The sequence below is a fragment of the Mus musculus genome, chromosome 15 (genome assembly GCF_000001635.26).
Source record: "Mus musculus strain C57BL/6J chromosome 15, GRCm38.p6 C57BL/6J".
Lineage (NCBI taxonomy): Eukaryota > Metazoa > Chordata > Mammalia > Rodentia > Muridae > Mus > Mus musculus.
Window position 1 is genome coordinate 37317065 of NC_000081.6, and position 22827 is coordinate 37339891.

Consider the following 22827-nt stretch of genomic DNA (forward strand, 5'->3'; position numbering starts at 1 on the left):
GCTGTGATTTCTTGATTGCCCTGCCTCCATTGCCCAGTACTGGAATTACAGGCATGTGCAATCACACCCTGCATTATTGATGCTGTGTGCCAAATACAGAACTCTAAAAAGTCACACTTGGGGGTCTGGAGATGGCTTAGTGGATAAGAGCACTAGTGATTCTTTCTTGTAGAGGACCCAGGTTCTATTTCCAGCACCCACATGGTCACTCACAACCATCTGTGATTCCAATTTGGAGGGATCTGATGTTTTCTCCTAAACTCAGGGCATGGGACATGCATGAGGTACATATACATATATATGCATGCACACATATATGCAAAACACTCATGCACACGGAGTAAAATAAATAAATCTAAAAAGCAATTTACAGAAAGTTAAACTTGGTAGTCACAAAGCACCTTCCTCGGGTATATTTCTAAATGGCTAGTGTTCTATCTGCCTTGAACTCTTAGACACGAGAGCGGGGGGGGGGGGGTGTATAAATATTGGTTTTCAGGATGCACAGAGAGAGCCAAAGACTGTCTAAAGGAGATGATATTTCTGAGGTTCATAACTTTGCTGGTCCCCCACCCCACATCCCTTTGCTTCTAAGTGAATTGAGAGAAACGGCCATTTGCACGGACATCACTCTCCCACTTTTACTAAGTTAGTGTTTTGCCTAACTGAGGCCCAATTTTAAACAGGTTATCTGATAGAGAATATTATGGGGCATCCCGTAGTCTCAAAAGCAAAGAGAACACTGGGAGAGGCTCCTGGGAGAGGTCTCGAAAAGATTGAGTTACACACAGCCAAGCAGGGCAAATGGTGTTTTTATGTGTTTTCTGGGGCGTGGTGTGGGTGGAGGGAGCTCTAAAAGGGAAAAGCAAACATTTGCTGGAGTCTTTGGTACTGAACTTAAACAAAGCCATGCCTTTGTTCCCCTTTTATAAGGCCAGGGCTGACAGGAACAGCTATGAGGCTGGAGCTAATGCTGTGAGCAAGGACTAAGGACTAATCTTTGGATGGCATCTCACTGAAGATATCAGTTGATCTTTTTTGTTAGCGTGGAGTAGCCATGGTTTCTGCCCCTCATTCTACTTATGGCTCCGTACATAACAGCTATGGACCATTGTGTTGTGCAGAGAATTGGATTACACACTTGGATTTCACGACATAATGGTGTGTGCTTGTGTGCACAGTGACTAATATTTGTTCAGTAATTACTATATCTCAGGCACCCTGCCAGGCCTTTATATATATATTACTCAATTATTCGTGTTTCTAAGCAGGTGACAGTTTTCATCTAACTAAGGAGTGATTTAAAGTTAGCTGGTTTCACTCAGTAACACAGCAAATGCATAACAGAGCCGAGCAAGCCGAGACCGAGCATGGAGCATGACCTCCAGTCCAACTGCTTCGTGTTCGGCGGGTCATCTCCACTCTCACGGACAGTGAGACAATGGTGCATTTGAGGCAGCACACGAGGTACCAGTTTCTGGAGATTCATGGCCAGGCACAGATCCCATTCTCAGAAAAGTTAGGGACAGGCTTGGAGCTAAGACGAACTTCTAGTACCCCTGTCTGGGATTACAGGCAGGAACCACGCTCTCTTTTCTTTTCTCTTGTCATTTCTGCATTTTTTTTAAAAATTTTAAATATTTAGATGAGAAATTAGAATAGTGTGATTAATGACACACAGGCTAAACTTAGGTCAATTCATTACTAATATTTGTCCAGCTTTTCTCTCTTCCCCTCCTCGCCTCCTGTCCTGCACTTGGCCATTTGGCACGCAGAAGAGGAAGCCAGCCCTGTGGGGTCAGAGAGGGTGGGCAGGGAGGGGAGAGGGGGCTGCTGCATTTCTAGAGTTGGAAAGATGAGCACCCAGGATGGGGCTGGGAAGCAGGAGTTTTCATAAGGCTTCCTCTAGATCGAAGGGAACATGCATCTGAAAGCTTGGGCTACAAAAAGATGCTGCTGATCTGGGCAGTGTTGGCGCACCCCTTTAATCCCAGCACTTGGAAGGGAGAGACAGACAGATTTCTGAGTTTGAGGCCAGCCTGGTCTACAGAATGAGTTCCAGGACAGCCAGGGCTACACAGAGAAACCCTGTCTCAAAAACAAAACAAAAACAAAGATGCTGCTGAGAAAGCACAGCTGAAGAGAACAACACCAGCAGCCAACTTACATTCCTGTGTACCGCTTGTACAAAACCTACACAGAAAGACATTCACGGTGGATTTGTTTATAATTAAAAGGTGGAAACAGCCCCAATGGGGAGGGGCATTATTATTTTATATGTAAGCATGTTTTAAAGAGACAGAACTATCATATCACATTTCAGCATTAGGTGAGAAGAATGAGAATCAGGGCTGTGTACATTCTCTTCTGTGGCTTCCCAAGTAGGACAGAGCATGTGGTTGCCCTGCACTTAAATGTTTAATGGGGAGCAAGGCGTGAGAAGGTTCAGTTTCGCTTTTCATGCCTGTCTTAGTCAGGGTTTCTTTTCCTGCACAAACATCATGACCAAGAAGCAAGTTGAGGAGGAAAGGGTTTATTCAGCTTACACTTTCATACTGCTGTTCATCACCAAAGGAAGTCAGGACTGGAACTCAAGCAGGTCAGGAAGCAGGAGCTGATGCAGAGGCCATGGAGGGATGTTCCTTACTGGCTTGCCTCCGCTGGCTTGCTCAGCCTGCTCTTATAAAACCCAAGACTACCAGCCCAGGGATGGCCCCACCCACAAGGAAGGTCCCCCCCACCCCCATCACTAATTGAGAAAATGCCCCACAGCTGGATCTCATGGAGGCATTTCCCCAACTGAAGCTCCTATCTCTGTGGTAACTCCAGCCTGTATCAAGTTGACACAAAATCAGCCAGTACAGCGCCCTTTGAGTTTTGTGTTGGATTTGAACATTACAAACTTAAGTTTTAAGACCTGGGGGTGTGGCCAGGTTGGAAGGCTGCTCACTTAGCTTGTACAAAGCCCTGGCTTTGATCTCTGGTATCACACAGACCAGGAGTATATGCAGCCCTGTCCAGAGAGAGAGGGAGGGGGGAAGGGGGGAGGAGGAGGAGGAGGAGGAGGAGGAGGAGGAGGAGGAGGAGGAGGAGGAGGAGGAGGAGGAGAAGACAAGAAAGTAAACCACCAAGAATTTGAGTGAATGAGTCTTTCAGTCTGCATTTAAATTCTCAGGATGGGAGCTTGTCACAACTGAAGCAGACAGCCAACGGTTACAATGTCTCACATCTTCCCATTCCCAGTGTGCTGCTTGCTGTGCAAGATCTCCTGGGGTGGTAGACCTAAATGGTGCAGATTGGAGACCAATGGAGGCTTGTGACCAGGACCGTTTTAATTTACCTTGATTTAATGTTTGTTCAATTAATGAGATTCATAAGCTGATCCACACTGAGTCATCTGAGGTTGACTTTACAAATTCCCTGAGGGAAAATCTGGTCAGGAGGGGGAAGTGTCCTTTGGGGAAGTGCTGGAGCACCCTGTGTTGTAGAGGGAGCCAGCTGACCCATGCTCTCAGTGGCCTGGTTAACTGTGCTCTGGGTCTGAGGAAGGGCATGCATCCGGGAGACTGGCTCTGGGCAGTATGGTGCTGCTGGTGATGGTGCAGGACTCCTTACATGCTCCTGCATGGCTCCTTTTCGTTTAAAAGTATGGCCTCATTTAAATACCATAGCATTATAGTGCAGATTGTTGGAGCTTTTTAAAAGACAGGGTATGAATGCAGGAGGGCTGGCTGCAGGAGCTCCCTTCCCTTCCCTCCCCTCCCCTCCCCTCCCCTCCCCTCCCCCCTTCCCTCCACTCCCCTCCTCCTCCCCCTTTCCCTTCCACTCCCTTCCCTTCCTTCCCCTTTCCCTTCCACTCCCCCTCCCCCTTTCCCTTCCACTCCCCCTCCCTTCCCTTCCCCTGCCCTCCCCTCCCCCTCCCTTCCCTTCCCTGTTTGTGAATTTCACCTTATTCGCTCAGCTGTAGAGGAAGCCGGTTTCTTCTGGAAAGCCCCCTATTGCAGGACAACTCTACCTATTGCCTGATTTGGAGGTTTTAGATGATGGTTCCTGCTCTCTGTCAGGTCCGGTGCTCCCACACGCCCAGCCTGCCTAGCCCTGGTGAGCCCTCTATTTTTAATGTTAGTCTCTCCTCCCATTGCGGAGCCCCATGGCCTTCTTCAGTAGCTCGCTGGCCCTCTAACTCAGGGCTGTTTGTTTATTCCACTTGGCCATGGCACACGATTGGCCACTCGCCGATGGCCTTGTCACTGCAGAGCTGCCGTGCCTCTCTCTCCACAGCCCAAGGCCCACCTTATGGTCTTTCCTGCCATCTACTCAGCTTCCTTCTTTATTATTTCTTCTCTACCCCTCTCTTAACCCACGATTCCTACAGGGGGTCTTCTGGCTAATCTCTTCCCAAGTTCTCACAGCAAATCTGGTCTGAATTGTCCAACTGAGTGTCTGATTATGTTTGCCCCAGAACACCGGCTGGCGCTAGAAAGAAGCAGTCCTGTGCTGGGACCAGGGCTTGTTATAGACTCTGTGCTTCTTACGTAAGCATGCGTGGATAGGGAGGTGGTTAGTTGGACAGACAGACAGATGATCAAGCTGAGTATGTAGTTGGTGCTTCATTTAGGCATGCTGGTACCTCAGTCCGTAGATGCGTAGATAAATCTACAGACAAGCAGAGAGCTTCACAGAGTACTTGGATCAGAGCAACTAAGCCACGCTGAGATCCTGGCAGCATCAGCTACTTCTGTCAATCTTATGAAAGCATGATCGTGCACAGAAGGGAACAAAGCATATTTGGAAAAATAACTCACGTTAACTCATTGAATAAATGTTTGCTGAGGAACCTAAGCCTGCCATAATGCAGCTAACTTGAGGCAGACAAAGGGGCTTCTTAAGGGGTTTTTGCCCTCATGGAACAGATAGGTAATTACACAAAACAGCAAACAACACATTCAATTTAAATAATATTAAGTATATGAAGAAGACAGAAAAGAGAAACTTGAGAGAGTGTGCCTCTCTCTTGGAGGGAAGGCTAGAGCTGGTGTGTCTGAAGAGGATCTGCAAGGACAGCAGAATGTAGTGGCCCTGAAATGGACCAGGTTTGATCTTCTCTGGAAACAACAGAAACAAACAAACAAACAAAAAACCCAGGGGTGGTGGAAAAGGAGAAAAACCATTGCAGAATGGGAGAGAAAATCAAGCATTTATCTGTGTGTATCCAGACGTACCCATAGCCAGTGTAGAAAATAAATGCATTGTAAGAATACAAGGTAAAACAAAATAGAGAAATACAGGCATCATATCTGCAAATCGCCGTGCAAGCGGGGGCTTCAGGAAACAACAGGCACAAAGAGGAAGCTCTGAGAGCAGGCGTGGGTGGGCTTGTCTTGCTAGTCTCTCCTCACACATAGTACCAGCAGAGAAGAACTGGTGGGTGGATCTGAGTGTCCATAGAGGACACCAGCAGCTCATGCTTCAGTGTTGTCCCTTGAGGCTCCTTAGCATCTGCCTGTCTCAATTTGTCATTCCATCTGCACTCAAGCACAATCTTACTGAAGTGGAAGAAAAATGAAAAAAAAAAATGTAAGGAAGGTGTATAAAGGGCTTTAATAAGAAGCATGGACTAATTTCAGCACCTTGGAGGCAGAGGCAGGAGGATCTCTGTTAGTTCAGCACAGCTTGGTCTACAGAGTGAGTTCCAGGATAGCTAGACACACATGGTGAGACTGTCTAGGGAAGGAGGAAGAGGAAGAGGAGGAGCAAGAGGAGGAGGAAAAGGAGAAGGAGGAGCAAAAGGAGGAGGCAACAGCAAAAACAAGAGGAGAGAGGGATTGACGTCACCACACTTACGTATTTATACACCATTTTTGAAGGGAGAATGAATAGATTCTGGTGTTAAACTTATTTCTCAGTGCATATTCTACCTGTGATTCTGGGGCTAATGCCTGTGTGATTCCTTAGATAAGTTCTTTAGAATTTGAAGTGTTAGAATATACGTTAATATATTAATAGCCTTCAGCCAGAAAGATAGTAGTAATATAAAATTCAATTTTTATGAAGTCAAATAAATCCATGACATTAAATCCACGGATGTGAGGAATTAGTTTTAAATCTCAAATTGCTTTCCAAATCAACTAAAGGTAGGGTCAGTTGTTTCTACTGGAAAGCCCAAGAAACACAGTGGAAGTTAACCATGAGATCCCGGTTTGGCCCTGCTGCTCACTGGTGACAGACCGTCCTATTTGCCTGGTGCACAGCTCAGGTTGAGACCTCAGCAAAGTCACTTTTGTGTTAGAAAACACAAAGCCGGAATTGTCATTCACTTGTAACAAAGGGTTTTATTTTTTTAAACCTCATGTGCATGGGACAGCTCTTTCTGGGAACGGTGTCTAGGCACACTAAGAAATTATCTGATTTAATGTGAGCACGTGGAGGAAATTGAAATGCCGTTTATTATTTGCTTGAATGCACACAACTTAATTCGTTTTCCAGAAGAAGGAAAGGTGGGCTTCTAGAATTAGAAGAACCCACCTGAGGTTTGGAAAGTGTGGAAGCAGAGGCAGCCCAATTGTTGGGCGTTTACCTCATGGGCAGATGGGTTATTTACCCCGCTCTATCTGTCCTTTGTGTAGTCTGAGCTCCTAAGGAAGCTAGAAAGCCCTTCCTGTGCTTGACACGTGGATGGACCTTCAGTGGGTGACGTCACCCCATCCTCACACCTGTAACACATTTACACGTAGGAAAACTCCCTCTCGTGTTTGCCTGCTTCTCGTGGAGCTGGTACTTGGTAGGGTTTGCAAGAAGAAACAAATGAATGCTTATCAGTTCTGAGGCCAAGGTTTTAGTTAACGGCCTCCATGCCTCCTCACCCTGCCTTGGTTAAAGTTCAACCATTTGGATCTGGAGTGTGGCACGGCCAGGCTATGATTGATGCCATCAGCTACTGAAACTCTGCTTTTCCAAGGGTTAGCCAGTAGGGGAAGGAAGCAGTGCTGAGCCCAGCATAGCATCCTGCCTGCCTGCTGTGCTGTCCTGGGAGATGCAGACACAGAAAGCAGGCTCCTGTGGTTTACCTTTGATGGGATCAGGATGCTACATCAGGCCTTCTGTGGAGACCCTTTCTCTTTTAAGAGCATTGAATCTAAATGTCTCCAGATAGAACTCAGTTGGCTTTTAGGAACCTTGTGTCCTGGGTGACTGGCTTTTATAGCTATTCCAAGGACAATTGAGTCTACTTATTGTAGCACATTGCCAGTGAGCGTCTGTTGCCTCATTGACTTTAGATGACTAGGTGACTTAAGTGGTCCTTCCTTGTAAATAGTCATGATCTGTTGCTCTGGCTCTCTTAGGTCAGACGTAGAGCTGACAGAGCATAATTAGCATTTCTTCCTCCCTATCATATAGACCCACACTGAATGATGAACATGCAAATCAGTGAGTTAGTCATGAAGCTCAGTCAGGTAGGGCATAGCCATCAGAACACTGGCTTTTCTACTAGGCAGACCTTTTGATGAGGGTGGGGGCAGTCAGGATTGAGGTCCCAGCGGATTATCAGGAAGATCTCTGAAATGCATGGCCAGGATTAGGGACAACCACACAGTTCAGCAGAGTGAGTATTTAATTTGCTAACACAAAACTATATTCTGGCCAAGATCATCCCATTGCCAGCAATAAAACAAGTCAAGTGTTCCCAGAAAAGGACGCCTCCTCCCTGACCTTCAGGCCAGTGGTCAATGAAGCTATTGTCATCTTTAAGACACCACACGCTTCTCTCACCCCACCTCACCCTTGCCTTCCATGGTTACAGGGCTCAGAGCTTATATGTTTGTGCTGCCATGGCCTCAGGGGACTTAAGACATTTGCAGATCTCTGCTGCTTAAGTGAGTTGTTAAGTAAAATTTCTCTGCCATTTAGGGACTTTCCAAGGCTGGAGGTAGCATTTTCTTTTACTGTGATTGTTATTGACACAGTGTTTCTATTCTGGAAGCTCAGTAGAGGAATCCTCCTAGCCGTAGACTGTCTTAGCAGCCCTTACCACTCAGGCGTTTACATTGTCAGTTGATCTCATCTCCCCACCCCATCCCTACAGTTCCCCAGAGTTTGTGAGGCCCTCGTTCAAGCCTTGAGTCTCTGTGGCTTATATTTCACCAGGTTGAGGACTTTGTTCTGTGTTCCTGGGGCCTCTCTCCTCACATCTCTTGGACCTGACCACCGCATGAGAACCTGTTGCATCCGACTTGAATTGTTAGCTCTATGAAGTAGATTTGTCTTCTCTCGTATTTCTAATGTCTAACACCATTTGATCCATTGTGTGTTTTTATGGATACCTACAGACTGAATAAATGAAGGAAAAGAATGAATGAGTGAATGAGTATATATATTTAAAGGTATCTCGTGTTGTATATTTAAAATATACAACATGATATTGCAGGATATGTATAAAGAGTGAGTGAGGTAGGAAATTAAAACATGCTTTACCTTTTTATATTTATTCTTTCCCTTCATGTATGTGTGTGTACCTGTGCCTGTGCCTGGGTGTAAAGGAGCTAAAATTTACTCATTCTTGTTGGGCATGGGGGATCATGCCTGCAATTCTAGCTCTAGAGAGGCTTCATCAGGCGAAGCACCACAAGTTCAATACCAGCCTGGTCAAATATTGAATTCCAAGTTCCAGGTGACCTTGGGCTACAGAGAAGGACCCTGCCTCAAAGCCAAACAAACAGGACAAATTTATATTTAACACATCTCTCAAAGCACCTGCTCATTATGTCCTGCGAAGGAGACCTTCAGAATTTGTTTTTTGGTGGTGGCTGGAAAGGTGAAGCCCCTGGCTCAGTAGGCAGAGTTGTTGTAATTAGCACATCATTGAAACTTGTCAACTGTCCTGGACAGTTGATGGCTGTCTTACTAACGCAGCTAAGATATCTAAGAGGAGCTCACAGATACAAAGACGAGTGGTTAAAGCCCTGGCAATGAGGTGCCTGGTGCTGTAAATTACCAAAAGCTTGCAGAGCTTTAAGCAGAGCAGCCTTAGGAAGAGATCTAAGGTGGCCTCTCTTCCTGCAGGCAACCGAGGCACCCTCACAAGGGTGCAAAGCAGAGCAGCTCGGGACTTAGGAAGAGATCTGAGGTGGCCTCTCTTCCTGCAGGCAACCGAGGCACTCTCATAAGGGTGCAAAAGCTCTAGGTTTGTTTGTTTGTTTGTTTTGTTTTCTCAAGACACAGTTTCTCTGTATAGGCCTGGTTTGTCCTGGAACTCAACTCTGTAGACCAGGCTGGCCTCGAACACAGAAATCTGCCTGCCTCTGTCTCCAAAGTGCTGAGATTAAAGGCTTGCCCGGCTCTAGTTTTTGACATCCGTTAAAAGCCCAGGGAGCAACACTTTTGAAAAGTTGATTATACATAATAATATATGTCCTGGTTTCCCATGACCACTGTCGCCAGTGTTCTCTGGTTCCCACGAGAATCACCGTTGAATGGTGTTACTTTTTGTGTCCCGGTGCCCAGAACACGTGATTAAAACAGAGTAATGAAAGAAGATGTTTTGTTTTTTTTTTTCTTTGCCCAGAGTTTCGGAAGGTCTCAGTCCACTGTGGATGGGAGGCATCACAGCAGGAGCGTGTGGCAGGGGCTGTTCACATCAAGGTGGGCCAGAAGGCAGAGAGTGTGCCAAGAGCCAGGGTCTGGCTTTAACCTTCAAAGGCCCAGAGACCTAGTTTCCAGCCAGGCCTCCTCCTAAAGGCTGCACAACCTCAAATAGCACTCACAAAGTCTTGGGGGCATTTGGGATCCAAACCTGACAAACGGACCCATCATGTGTACCATGAGGGTCTCTCCAGCCCATGTGCTTCCATCCTCTGTCTCTACCAGTTCGTTATCATGAAACTTGGCTTTGCTTTTTCTGTTAGTCAAATAGAACCCTTAAAAACATATTGGAATTTCTACCCTGTTGGGATGGTGGCATTTCTAGTGTGTGTTTTTTTTATTTCTGTTTTGCTTTTGTTTTTTGCTTGGAGGTTTTAAAAAATTTTCTGTTGCACTTCTTGATGCCACATGCTATAAGATGAGGGCTTTGTTTGTCCCCTTCAAGCCCAATGGACATAATCTTGCTATATTTCCCAGGCTGCACTTGGCCCCGCGACCCTCCCGACTCACCCATGATTACTGGGATTGCAGGTGTGTGCCAGTGCTCTAGTTACTAGGAGGGGGTGGGCACTGTGGTTTAATACCTCCTGATTCATTCCTTGCCTTTGCCAGCTTCTTACTGCTTTACAACTTGAAATAGATTAGTATTTAGATTTCCTTCTGCAGCAAGAGGGCTTGCAGGTACTTTAATGTGAACATTGAGAGCTGAAAGTATTACATGATTTAGATAAGGTCCCTCAGCTGTTCACGGCTGGAGCCCAGGTTGAGGTCAGTCATTGGTCCATTTATCTTGGGTTCAGTGAGTGTCAGTTCTCTGCTAGGCATTGCATTAGGGACCAGTGATATTCAATAATACAATATTATTCCAGACATCATGCTTCCCAGGCAAGGAATAAAGTCTACACAAACATAACGAGGTTTCAGTGCTATTGTATTGAAAAAGGAAGTTTTTATCTTATTTAATTTTTATCCTGAAGATCAGAGGTTAGGGAAAGTTATAACTATTAGAAGTGACAACTTTTTAAATTAATTGAATAATTTAATTTACGTGTGTGTGCCTGGGTGTATGTACGTGCACCGTGTGTGTGCAGGAGCCTCTGGAGGCCCTGTATCCCCTGGAACTGGAGTGACAACAGTTGTGACACACCATGTGGCTGGCTCCTGGCAATCAAACCCTAGTCCTCTACAAAGGAGCAAATGCCCTTAAACTGCCGAGCCCTTTCTCTCACTTAGAAGTGGCGATTTTGATATATTGAAAAAAAATAATATTTTACTAACCTCACTTATGATTAAGGTTTTGCTGAAATTGTCTATTTCAAGGTCATATGTGAAAGTGAATTGCTTACAAGTTTTGTGCCATGTAATTTGTTTTGCACACCTGGCCACTTTCTGTGGGAGAGTGCTGGGTATTTGTCAGTTGTCCTTACAGGTCCACGTGCGACTCTCCCTTCGTGCCTGCTCACATCTCTCCTGGGGAGTCCACTATATGGCAGTTGCCAACTCACCTCCCTTTCTCCCTCCTTCAGATTTTTATCACCGTGAATTGCCTGAGTACAGATTTCTCCTCCCAAAAGGGTGTAAAAGGACTTCCCCTGATGATTCAGATCGACACGTACAGCTACAACAACCGCAGCAATAAACCCATCCACAGAGCATACTGCCAGATCAAGGTCTTCTGTGACAAGGTGAGCCAGAATGACAGTTTGTCAGGAGGAGACTGCTATGATGAGCTGATTTCTTTTATGGCTGTCTTCCCTTGTCACGTTTTCTTGTCTAGCGGTGTCTAGAGAGTCATTTGGCTATCCTATGGAAGCAGAAGCTTTCCATTCAAGTCCTGCTGTGTGTTAGGGAGGCACCAGTCCATTGCCCTTTGTTTTGGCTCTTGCTGTTTTTTTTTTTTTTTTTTCCTTCCAGTTTTACTATTAATTCAATGGCTGGCATTGCTCCATGGCTTAGTGTTCTTAGGTTGCTAAAACAAAGTACCCCAGGTTAGGTGGTGTGAGCATTAGCAACTTATTTACAGTTCTGGGGGATAAAAACCTAGGATCAATGAGTGCAGTCCCTGGGAGGGTCATCTTCTTGGCTGCCAGGAGTCATCCTGCTCCCTTGGCCTCACATGGGGGAGAAAGAGAAGAGCTCCCCCGTGTGTCTTTTCACTGTCATAGCATCCATAATAAGCTTCATGACCTCACCAGAGTTGAACCTCGTCAGCACAGGGGGTGGATTGAGGGGAGATTCAGTTTGTAGTATTCTGTGCTTTGGTGAACATGCAGCTGAAATGACAGATCTAGACCTTTCATTGGGCGTAGATACTATTCTAGAACATATCATGTTAATCTTTGCCATTTGATGTATGACATGGGGCCTCACCTAGAATTTTTGGGAGTAGATATCACACCTACATAGTAAGTTCACTACTTCTTACACACTCAGCATACAGTGCTGTCATGTCCAAGATCAGACCAGCTTCCCTATGGACAATGAACGAACACACAAAGCTATCACCACCCTGCAGATGAAAAGTAGCCCAGCAGCATCTCAAGGTGAGTCAATGCATCCGACAACAGGAGAGGCGGGGTCAACAGGGACCTGAAAAGCACGCGCCTGAGAATCGAAATGTGCTGGAACTCAGGGAAGAACTAGAAATGAAAACTGAACTATTTCAGATTATGCTGGAAGCAACCATGCCTGAACAATGTGACAGGTAAAGTCATAAGAAGGACAGGTGGGAAAAGAGGACAGATTTCAAAGATGGAAGGAAGTTATACAGGAGGAGACTGAAAATGTCAGAGGACAGAGCTAAAGATGATCCAGGAGTCACAGATCAATGATCATTGAGAACAAAACAATATCAACAACAACAACAACAAACTCCCAAGCAACGAAGTGAAGCAAATGTGACAAAATGCCATAGCAGAACACCCCACAAGAGTGCTGACCACGTTCTGGAGAAACCAGCTCAGACTAACGATATGAAGTGACAGCTATCAGCCTTGTATCCCAGCGATTGGGAGGCAGAGGCAAGCAGATCTCTGTGAGCTTAAGGCCAGCCTGGTCTACATTTGTGTTCAGGATAGCCAAGTGTACATAGTGAGATGCTATCTCGGGGGGAGGGAGGAAGGGAGGGAGGAAGGAAGACATTGAAAAGACAGAAAACTTCTCTTGGCTTCTAACAGTTAGGGACAATAAGGAGATTTTTATCATCATTTTTTTTTAACAGTAATCCTATGCTAGGAGAAAACAGTTGTCTGAATAAAATAAACATGGCCAAGGACTTTATTTCTAGCCAAATTAACTCCAGTGTAAAAAAATATAGAAAAATCACAAACTTCAAATAAAACATAAACAACAGTGTAACAACCCAAGTGCTGTGAGTATTCCTTCTTTGGAAATCTAGTAGACAATAAACTTTAGACACAGAATAAAAAAAAAAAAAACAGGCAATACACTGGTGGTGAGGACTGAGCACAAACTTATCTATAAATCTAACTGAGTGATGGGAGAGTGGCCATTGGATGACTACTAAAAAGCTCAGTAAAGGCTGGAGATGGCTCACTGGATAAGATGCTTTTAATACAAGCACAAGGATGCGAGTTCAAATCCTCATTATCCATATAAGAATCTGGCATACTGCATATGCCTGTGACTTCAGTGCTGTGGGTCCCCAGAGACCCCTGACCAGCCACTGTAGCTTAACTGGCAAGCGTCTGGTTCATCGAGAGACCCTGTCCCAAAGCAATAAAGAGTAAAAGAGGAGGTGATTATATGTGCTTCTCTGGCCTTGGCATGCACTGTGGTACACATGCACGCAACACATGTACATGCCAAGTTAGGTATCAAAGATGGAATTATCTCACTGGATGCTCACAGGCATGGACCGGTGACGACCCAGGCTAGGGGGAGATGAAAGGAAAGAGGCCAGTAGCCAATTCGTTGCTGTCCTTCATTCTTAAAGGCCCCAGTCTGTTGCATTACAATGACTGTTTTAGCAATGAAGTAGCACCAGGAGAAATGGGTCCCTGTGAGCCAAGAACAGTGACACCGGAGAGGAAATGATCAGTAAGGGAGAAAGGAAGACACAGTCACAGAGTTGCACAGGGATGTAGGTACAGCCCCAGACCTCGGGGACAGTTAGGTGGCCTCCGGAGCCCAGAGGCCAACTGACTCAGCATTCACAGTGAATGCAGTAGGTCAGAAGGCACAAGACGCATGGCTAGACTCACATAGCAGACATAGATCTGTTCCAGTCAGACTCCTTGCGTGAATGACTAACTTTATACACAGAATGTCAGAATGACAACTGATCATTCAAAAAACTCCAAAACTAAACAAACAAGCAAACAAACAAACAAACACCCAGACTTTCAGAAGTCCCAGATGGCCTAGATGTTGCTCTATGGCTGTGAGCCTATGTCCCAGAGTCTTTAAGAGGATAAAATGGTTGATTATACTATTTGCTTGCCAGTTTAAAAACAAAGATATTTCCATTCCGTTATTCAGCCTTTCATTGAGAGAGGATGGGAAGGGAAGTGTATGCAGTCCCCGCCAGCCCCGAAGCTTTATTTTCTGAAGTCGTGCGGCAGGGCCTTCAACCTGGAAAAGGTGGTTAGTTATAAGAACTGCTTACTTGTGTAGATATGCTTGTAACATTGAAAATGGAAGCTAGGCCACATTCCAAATAGCTCCTGTTTTACATGTCCTAGAGTCATTGAAAGATGGTGGGTACATGGCTGGCATTTGTTCCACGCAGCGAGTGGTGGTGTTCCTGGTGGGTTTCTGTATATCCCAGGGTTAAGGAGTGGGGATGCCAAGGAGTCCTCTGGCCTCGCAGAGGGTTAACTGTAATAGCATCAATCACAAAAAATAGCCTGCTGCCATATGTGTAGAAGTAATATGTTCTGGAAGTTTTGGCTGCAAATATTCCAGGAAATAAGATGACCGTGGTGGAGGGGCATCTCTCTGTATCTTACTGAAATCTCCAAGAGAGAATACTGTGTCTCTTTTTCCTGAATACTATACTCTACATATATAAATTTTATTTATTTATTTTTATTTTTATTTTTATTTGAGTACACTGTAGCTTTCCACAGAAGAGGGCATGGGATCCTGTTACAGATGGTTGTGAGCCATCTTGTGGTTGCTGGGAATTGAACTCAGGGTCTCTGGAAGAGCAGTCAGTGCTCTTAACCACTGAGCCATCTCTCCAGCCCGATTCTTTCTTTTCTTTTTTTTCTTTTTTAAGTAGATTTAATTCACTTTATTTTCCTTGTATAAAAACCATTATATGTGGTAGCCACAGCTGGAGCCTGGGTCCTCTGAACAGAAACTCTGGTGTGAGTTTTCACAAGGTGGTTAATGAATTCCTGATGAGACAACTTGATGAACACAGTCTTTCCCCAGAGGTCCCAGGGTTGAGAGGCTGTAGGACTTGGAGATGGTCTTGATGAAGTTGCCCGGGTAGCAGCACAGCCTCTGGCCGATGTTTTGCAGCCATTAGGACCAGCCATATGGAGCACTTTTCTGGACACGGGTGCAGGAACAATGCCAGTGCCCCTGGACCTAGTGGTGAGGTGCATCAGCATAGAACCACAGCAGCCTGTCACCTTGTGAGGAACAAAGTGGGGCTTGCCAATCTTGTTCCCCTAGTACTTGCTCCACACAGGGACAATGGAAAGCTTGGTCAAGATGGTATCTCCTTAATTGGCTACATCCTTGGACCACTTAACACCAAGTCCAACATCACCACTGAAGTCCCCAATAGCAATCAAAGCCTTGAACCTGGTCCACATAGCATCTTCTGTGCTGGCATGATCTTCAGAACTTCATCCTTTAAGGATATCCTTTAGAACTTTTGGGATGCTCCCAGGAAAAGGTTGATAGACTAGGGTTTTTTAATGGGCAGAGAACCAGCTCATCTCCTTCAGGAACATGATCTTCGAGTCCTCAACCAGGTGGTTTAGCTTGATAAAGCTTTGTCTTCAGCTTTACCTACACAAGCCCCACAGCTTCTACTACAACCTCGGTCCCAAAGACCACTGGCAATTCCTCTGTGGTTTCCCAAGCCTGGACCCTGGGTCTTATGGGTCTTCCCTATGACCGTATCGTCCATTGTTTGGTGTTTGACAGAAGAGGAGGATGACATAGGCTCTAGGCTATTCTCAGAAATAGTACAAATAAAAAAGTACAAAAAAAAAGAGTAAAAATTCTTGGATGTATCCATGTGTATTCACTGTGATAAAACATCACGAACACAACAACTTATGGACAAGAGAGTTTATTCTGGCTTATGAGTCCAGAGGTTTGCATGCTGGTGAAGCACGGCAGCGTGAAAGTAGGAGCAGGAAGATGAGAGAGATGCAGACACAACGCAGAGAGAGAAAACTGGGATTGGAGGAGGCTGGAACCCTTCAAGCCCACCTGGTGATGGACTTTCTCCCTGAGCATTTCTCATTCAGATTGCCTCCCCATCTGTCTGAGTTAGCTCTCTGTCACTGTGGCGAAGCCCATGACCAAAAGCAGCTTATGAGATGGGGTTTACTTCATTTTATTCTTTCAGGTCATAGTCCGCCACAGAGTGACGTCAGGGCAGGAGCTCAAGGCAGGAACCTGGAGGCAGGAGTGGAAGCATTGGCCATGGAGGACCACTGTGTCCTGACTTACTTCCCCTGGCTTGCTCAGCCTGGGATACACCCAGGACCACCTGTCCACGGTGACACCAACCCCAGCAGGCTGGGACCCTTCACATCAATCAAGAGGATGCTCCACGGGCATTTCCTCAGATGAGCATCTCTCAGTGACTTTAGCTGTGTAAAGTTGTTCAACAAACAAACAAAAGAACAAACAAACGACGGCAGTAGTCAGTCTGATGAGTCTATATTTTTACACAACACTAACACTTAAAAACAAAACAAAAGTTGACTATACAAAAATAAAAGATAAAAAGGAATTTGTGTAACCTTAGGATGTGTCTTGAGTGAGCTATACTTTGTGGGTAGACAATGAAGTCCCACACTTATGTGAATTACTGAATCACACAGAGCTTCCAGCACTCTGCTAAGTGCCCCATATGCACCTAGTAAGCAATACTGCCGTTCGTTTCCCAGTGTTGAGTGAGGCGTTGCTGGAGCATTTAGCATTTCTCTTTGTTCAAATGCAAAGGCTCTACAAAATTTTCGGATATTTTGATGAGTATTATACAGCAGATGTATCTGTATTTCTGCATGTTGTCCTTGCTGTGAATTTCCATGACCTGTAAGCATCAGTGGCACTCAGGTTTTCATGTAATAGTGATAGTAATAATAGCTCCCGCCCCCTGGTGGCTGTGTGTATCAGGTGTGCTGTAATTGCCTGTGTCTCATCTGGGTGAAACATGGAACCCCTTCAAAAGTCACGGTGCTTCTGTTGATGACAAGTCCACACTGAGTCCTAGCCTTGGTCAAAACTGGGACTGTCCTATAAGAGTCAATGTGAACAAAAGTATATCTCATTCTTTTTAATTCAAACCAAACCATTCGTATATCCTTAGTGCAAACCAGCTCATATTTATCCATGTGTTTGAATAGATTCAAATCTTTTTTATATAGTTGGAATTTGACACTTTATGTGTCAAATGCTTGAAATATGTTCAGCAATTTTGACTTTGCCTTTTGACTTCCTTTCTTCTTTTCCCTTTTTCCTTTCTTTTCCTTTCTTGCCCAGAGAGGAATGCATTTTATTTTGCCAAATGTGTTTTCTCTGACAGTGTCAGGCCATTTCTGAAGGTTGCTTTATGCATCACTGTTCCCTGAGTAGCTACTGCAGGGAAAGGGATTGCTAACATGGACCAAGACCTAGGGAAGAAGCTTGTCCCATGAATGTCACCTGTCTAGGCATTGTGGGTAATTCTCCTGAAGCCAAGAGAGAAAGCAAGAGGAATCTGCTGGGATGGGATGTCTCTGACTGGGAGACAGAGGAAAATAAGTTAACAAATGGCCCAAAAGAAAGATGAGCAGCGAATGGTGCAAGTGCCCAGACAGCTGATCAGTAATTGAAGCAGGATTATAACTTTATGGAACTATATTAAAAAGTCAGTTTATGGGCTGGATAGATAGCCCAGTGGTTAAGAGCACTACTGCTCTTCCAGAGGTCCTGAGTTCAAATCCCAGCAACCACACGGTGGCTCACAACCATCTGTAATGAGATCTGCTGCCCTCTTCTGGTGTGTCTGAAGACAGCTATAGTGTACTTACATACAATAAATAAATAATTCTTAGGAAAAAAGTCAATTTACAAAGAACAGAAGTCGATGCATGTGTCTTCTGTGTGGTAGGCACATAGGAGAATATCAATACTTTCATGTGCTGAGCAATCCCTCATCTTTGTGTGAGCACCACTTAAAGAGGAATGCCCTTTCTTCCTGTGGTGATTTTTTTCTTTAAGTTCATAACCATATGCAGAGGAAAACTTGCACAGGAAAAGGTCATTCTATTAATAGCACTGATAATAACTATTAATAGTTATTCAGCAGGAGACACTGAGTTAGAGAACTCAGCCTGTTCTTTCCTCATGGATTTAAAAATCAAGTTCATGAAATAGGCAGAGACAGGAAGAGGAGGTGATCTGGGTGAGTTAACATCGCTCCAAGGTCAAAGCGCTGCACACAGATCTGTGTGTGTTCTCACTGCGCTGCAGGGAGGGAGGAAGCCGAGGCTTCCCTCGTTCTACTTCCCACCTTCATGGCATGTGAGCGTGTACATGTGTGTTTGTGGGCATGCTCATGTAGATGCATGTATGTGTGTGTGCCTCAATGTGTGTGTGCATATGTTGTGTGTGTGCATATGTTGTGTGTGTGTGTTCACGCGAGAGCGTGTGACAATATTCTTGGATTCATGGATTTTGGCTAAGATGAGGCCGGTAGCTGAGAGTTCTCACGCGTGCGTAACCCCGTTCGTGCGTGGGCTTTGTGTTTGCATCCTCTGAGAATATACCTTGGTTGGTCTCTCTTTGTTTTCCCGATCAGGGAGCAGAAAGAAAAATCCGGGATGAAGAGAGAAAGCAGAACAGGAAGAAAGGGAAGGGCCAGGCCTCTCAAGCCCAGTGCAACAACTGTGAGTCACCCCCTCCCCCATACTGTGCTAAGTGGGGGGACTGCAGCCAGCAGGGTCCTTCGAGAAGACAGATAGAAAGAAGCAGGCTGTAGGGGAAGGTGCAGATGCCTAAGGTGCATGCTCTCGTTCAGGGGCAGGGGAACCTCCACATGGAGCACAAACAGAAGTCTCCAGGGTCCACACAGGTCAGCAGGAAGTGGAGGAAGCTTCAGTCCACGTTGAATGGATTCTCCTAGGATCCCATGTATTTTTTGTTTGCTTGGGCCTGAGGAAGGACTTTTAAAGCATAATCACGTCTAGGGTGCTGAGAAAGCTTTGAGGGAGAATCATGGATTTTGGCTAAGATGAGGCCGGTAGCTGAGAGTTCTCACGCGTGCGTAACCCCGTTCGTGCGTGGGCTTTGTGTTTGCATCCAGCCTCTGATGGGAAGATGGCCGCCATACCGTTACAGAAGAAGAGTGACATCACGTACTTCAAAACCATGCCCGACCTGCACTCACAGCCTGTGCTCTTCATACCAGATGTTCACTTTGCAAACCTACAGAGGACCGGACAGGTAAGACTCCTGCTCTCACACCCTCCCGGCCAACAGAGCAGACTACAACTCTCCTTCGAGTTTAGTGGCAGAGCAAAGTCAGTATTGTTCCATACAAAAGTAGATTTTTACAGAAACGACTGTCTTGGGAGAGAATACTGGGACTCTAAGGCAAAGAAAGGTGTAAGCTGTTATTAGAAAATTGTTGACAACACCAAGGGAGAAAGCGCATCATAGTTTTCTGTCAAGCCGACTCTATCGGTTCACATACTGCCACCTTGTGGTGAGAGAGAACTGTATCAATAACTTCATACATTGGCCCAATGGAGAGAAACGAAGATCTTGCAAACAAATGTTTCTTTAGTAAATGTAAAACTTTCGTTGAATGGATAAATCATTTCTCATCCAGAGGAAAATGAGAATATTGGATATTCCTTCAAATACACAAAAAACTAGGTCCTATGGTTATAATTTACAAGTGAAAGGAAGGATTAGAAACCAAATAAATGTTCAATAATTACAATGCTCAATGAAAACAAAAAGTAGGTATCTGTCTGTATCTAGTACTCCAGTACTGACTGGGCCTAACTACCCCCTGCTGAGGGCTAACTGAGGGCTAACTGATGACTGGGGCCTCAGTAAGGGAGGTTTACAGAGTTCTGAGATGAGAGATGTTTATTTCCTTTCCTCTTTAAGATCTCCTCTCCCACGGGAGAAGTGGAAAGTATGGAGAAGAAGGATGTTTCTTAGTGTCAGCCACAGCTGGTTTTAGCCACACGTACTTGGGGTTTTAATTTTGCTCTGATGGATTTTCCTTTGCCTCGGGAGTCCTTGGGTAAAAAGACTGTTCTGAGAACTAGCATCATGACAGCTGCGAGTGCCCTCCCATTCCGAGTGCTGGCACTGACATCAGCCTGAAGGAGAGATCTCGCTAGCTTCTTCTCTTTCTGGAGAATGGTCTATGTCATGATGAGGCAGCTGTCCAATCAGAGGAGCGCGGTGTGTGATCCCACGTTCATGCTATAAGGTGGTAATAAATATATCCATACTTTTTGCATGGAGTAGATTTCTATCTTGTCTTATTCCATAGGAACCAAGATATAAGAGGAAAGAGTGAATATTGTATCTTGTCCAGAAAGGACAGCCAGCAAGAGTGTGTGCGTGTGTTTGTGTGTTTCTGCTTCCTTTTAAAAAACTTTCAAGCATGTAGCTGTGCTTTCTATGGAATGAGGTCATCTCTACATCTTACAGAAGAGAAATAGTTGAGTCTAACTGTCCTGCTTCCTGTTACAACTGGGGCTAAGATGCCTCGTCACTCTTGATAGACTGATAGAGCACACACAAGATTAGCCCTGCTAATCTTGAGAGACAGTTTGCCTGTTACAAGAGCTCATGCAGATTTCCCTGTTATATTCCTTTCCTCCATGTGCCTTTTGTTTTTCTCACAGGTTTATTACAACACAGACGATGAGCGAGAAGGGTAAGACAGCAGCCATTTCTTTCTCAAGCACTTAATATTTGTTTGTGTGGGTAGCATTGGACTGTCTAGCCTGGGGCCACCCTGGAGTTGGGGCTTCCCACATGCTTGTGACTTAGAGAAAGTAGCTGTGGGGTGGCAGCCGGGTGACAACTTTTCTTCTTTCGTGCTCTCTTTCTGTGCCTCCCTTCTTCCTATGAGCAGCCTTTGAATAACTTCTAAGTTTACAAAAGTGGCCCATCTCTTCTAGAGCACTGTTTACTGAAACCTGATAACAACTTTCCTGTTGTTTGAGCCAAACGTGAGATCTAGTTAAGACCTGGAGAGCTTTTCCTGGTTTCATTACTGCCTGAAACAGACAGCTCCTGAGGTCCCCACTCTGGGTAGATGACTTTGAGTGGGGCTGAGTAGGTTCACTGTCCTGTGGCTTTTAGGTGAGAAGTTCTCTTCCACTCTTTCCACGCGTGTCTGTGTAACAGGGATAGGAGATGGTCTCCATCTTTGCAGAGAGCATATGCCCACCTATAGATTTTATGAAAGGCCATTTTCTAGGCCACAGTAGCATCTATATCACTTTCTTGAGCGGCAGGTGTTGAGCTGCCTTCTATTTGCCTATTGCCAGTGATGGAATGCCCTCTGCACATGAGGAAGCTGTTACATTGTTTCTAAGAGCTGGAGGGTTTCAGCTTTTAGAATGTAAAGGGAGGAAAACCTGGCTCATGGTTTTGGAACAACCAGGGGCAGATGCCACCGTTGTTCCCCCTCTTGTGGCCTGAAGACAAGAGAAGCCTCTGCTAGCTCCAGCTTGCCCTTTAATATGCCATTTAGGGTTTCAGCCCCTTGAGTGACACTGCCTTGCTTACTACGGTCTTTTCTGGCTACTTAATTCTTTTTTGGAAACCCCATATACACACACACAATCTCCTCGTGACCTCTTGTTCTAAATACATACACAGTTGAGTTGCTGGTCCCAGCAGCTTCTGTCTGGTGAACAGCTTTTGACTTCTGCCCGCTGGTTTTTGCTCTGCTCTCTGGAGAAGCCCGCTGGCTTTTGCTCTGCTCTCTGGAGAAGCCTTTTCCACTCAGTGTTCAAACTTCTTTTCCTCCCTGCAACTGTTCTTAGCTAAAATAAAGTTTTGTCTTAATTTCCCTCTGGGAGACTACTAAATTTAAACAAACAAAATGCATATGATCATTTTGCCTGTGTATGCCTACGTACCACTTGCATGCCTGTTGCCCATGAAGGCCAGAAAAGGGCAATGGATCCCTGGACCTGGAGTTACAGATGACTGTCAGCTTCCTTTTCCTTAGGCATGCTGGGAACTGAACCCAGGTTCTCTGGGAGAGGAGCCCTTAACCTCCCAGCCAGCTCTCTCCAGCTGGACTTCTAAGGTTGTTTGTTTGTTTGTTTGTTTATATCACTGGAAATTGGTTTTCAGAATAAAAGCCATGTTTAGGACTGCATGAATTATAGGGTATATTGGGAGCTCTTTTCTAAGCTAGGTGCTACATTTTCTCTTAAAGCATGTTAAAACTACATTCACTCTCCAATATCTATTTTATGCTCATTGTTTGCGTCCATTCTATATAACTGACATCCCAAGGTCACTTTCCCAAACCATACCAGACCCAGGCCTCCTCATCCTTAAGTAAGACACTTACGTCATCGCTGGTGAAGGAAGTATAGCGTATGTGCTGATCTCCTTCCTTGAGCAGAAGTTGGCAAGTGACAGACTGAGGGGCAGATCTTTCTTGCTGGTAATGGTAGTGGTGGGGTCCCTGGCTGGCCCAACACACACTATGCAAACCAGGCTGGCTTTGAATTCACGGAGATCGACCTGCATTCTTTTTCCTGAGTTCTGGAATTAAAGACCACCACACCCAGTCTAACCACCAGTTTTGAATGGTTTGCCGACTAAGAATGGTTTTCAGTAGTTTAAATAGCTGCCATCACATGGCGCATGAGATAAAGTTCCCCAGAGCTTCTGTGAAGAATGGTTTTGAAACACAGCTGTATTATGTTCATTCCTTTATGTGCTGTCGATGATTTCTTTGGTGATACAGCAGCAGAATTGAGTGGTTACAGCAGG

At 45.2% G+C, this 22827-nt stretch overlaps 1 protein-coding gene across 6 annotated transcripts in view; it reads left to right on the forward strand.

Moving 5' to 3' along the window:
• The window catches only part of Grhl2 (grainyhead like transcription factor 2), a 130749-nt gene that overhangs the window by 84244 nt on the left and 23678 nt on the right, over window positions 1-22827 (forward strand). For 3 of the 6 annotated variants that reach the window (NM_026496.4, XM_006520063.4, XM_017316621.2), the window contains exons 9-12: window positions 11166-11324; window positions 18638-18725; window positions 19142-19281; window positions 20709-20740. In NM_026496.4, the coding sequence (NP_080772.2) occupies window positions 11166-11324; window positions 18638-18725; window positions 19142-19281; window positions 20709-20740 (419 nt within the window). Of the gene's footprint in view, window positions 1-11165; window positions 11325-12072; window positions 12498-16195; window positions 16586-18637; window positions 18726-19141; window positions 19282-20708; window positions 20741-22827 lie in introns of those variants that run through there. The other 3 variants (XM_017316622.1, XM_006520065.4, XM_017316623.2) reach the window with 2 other exon arrangements.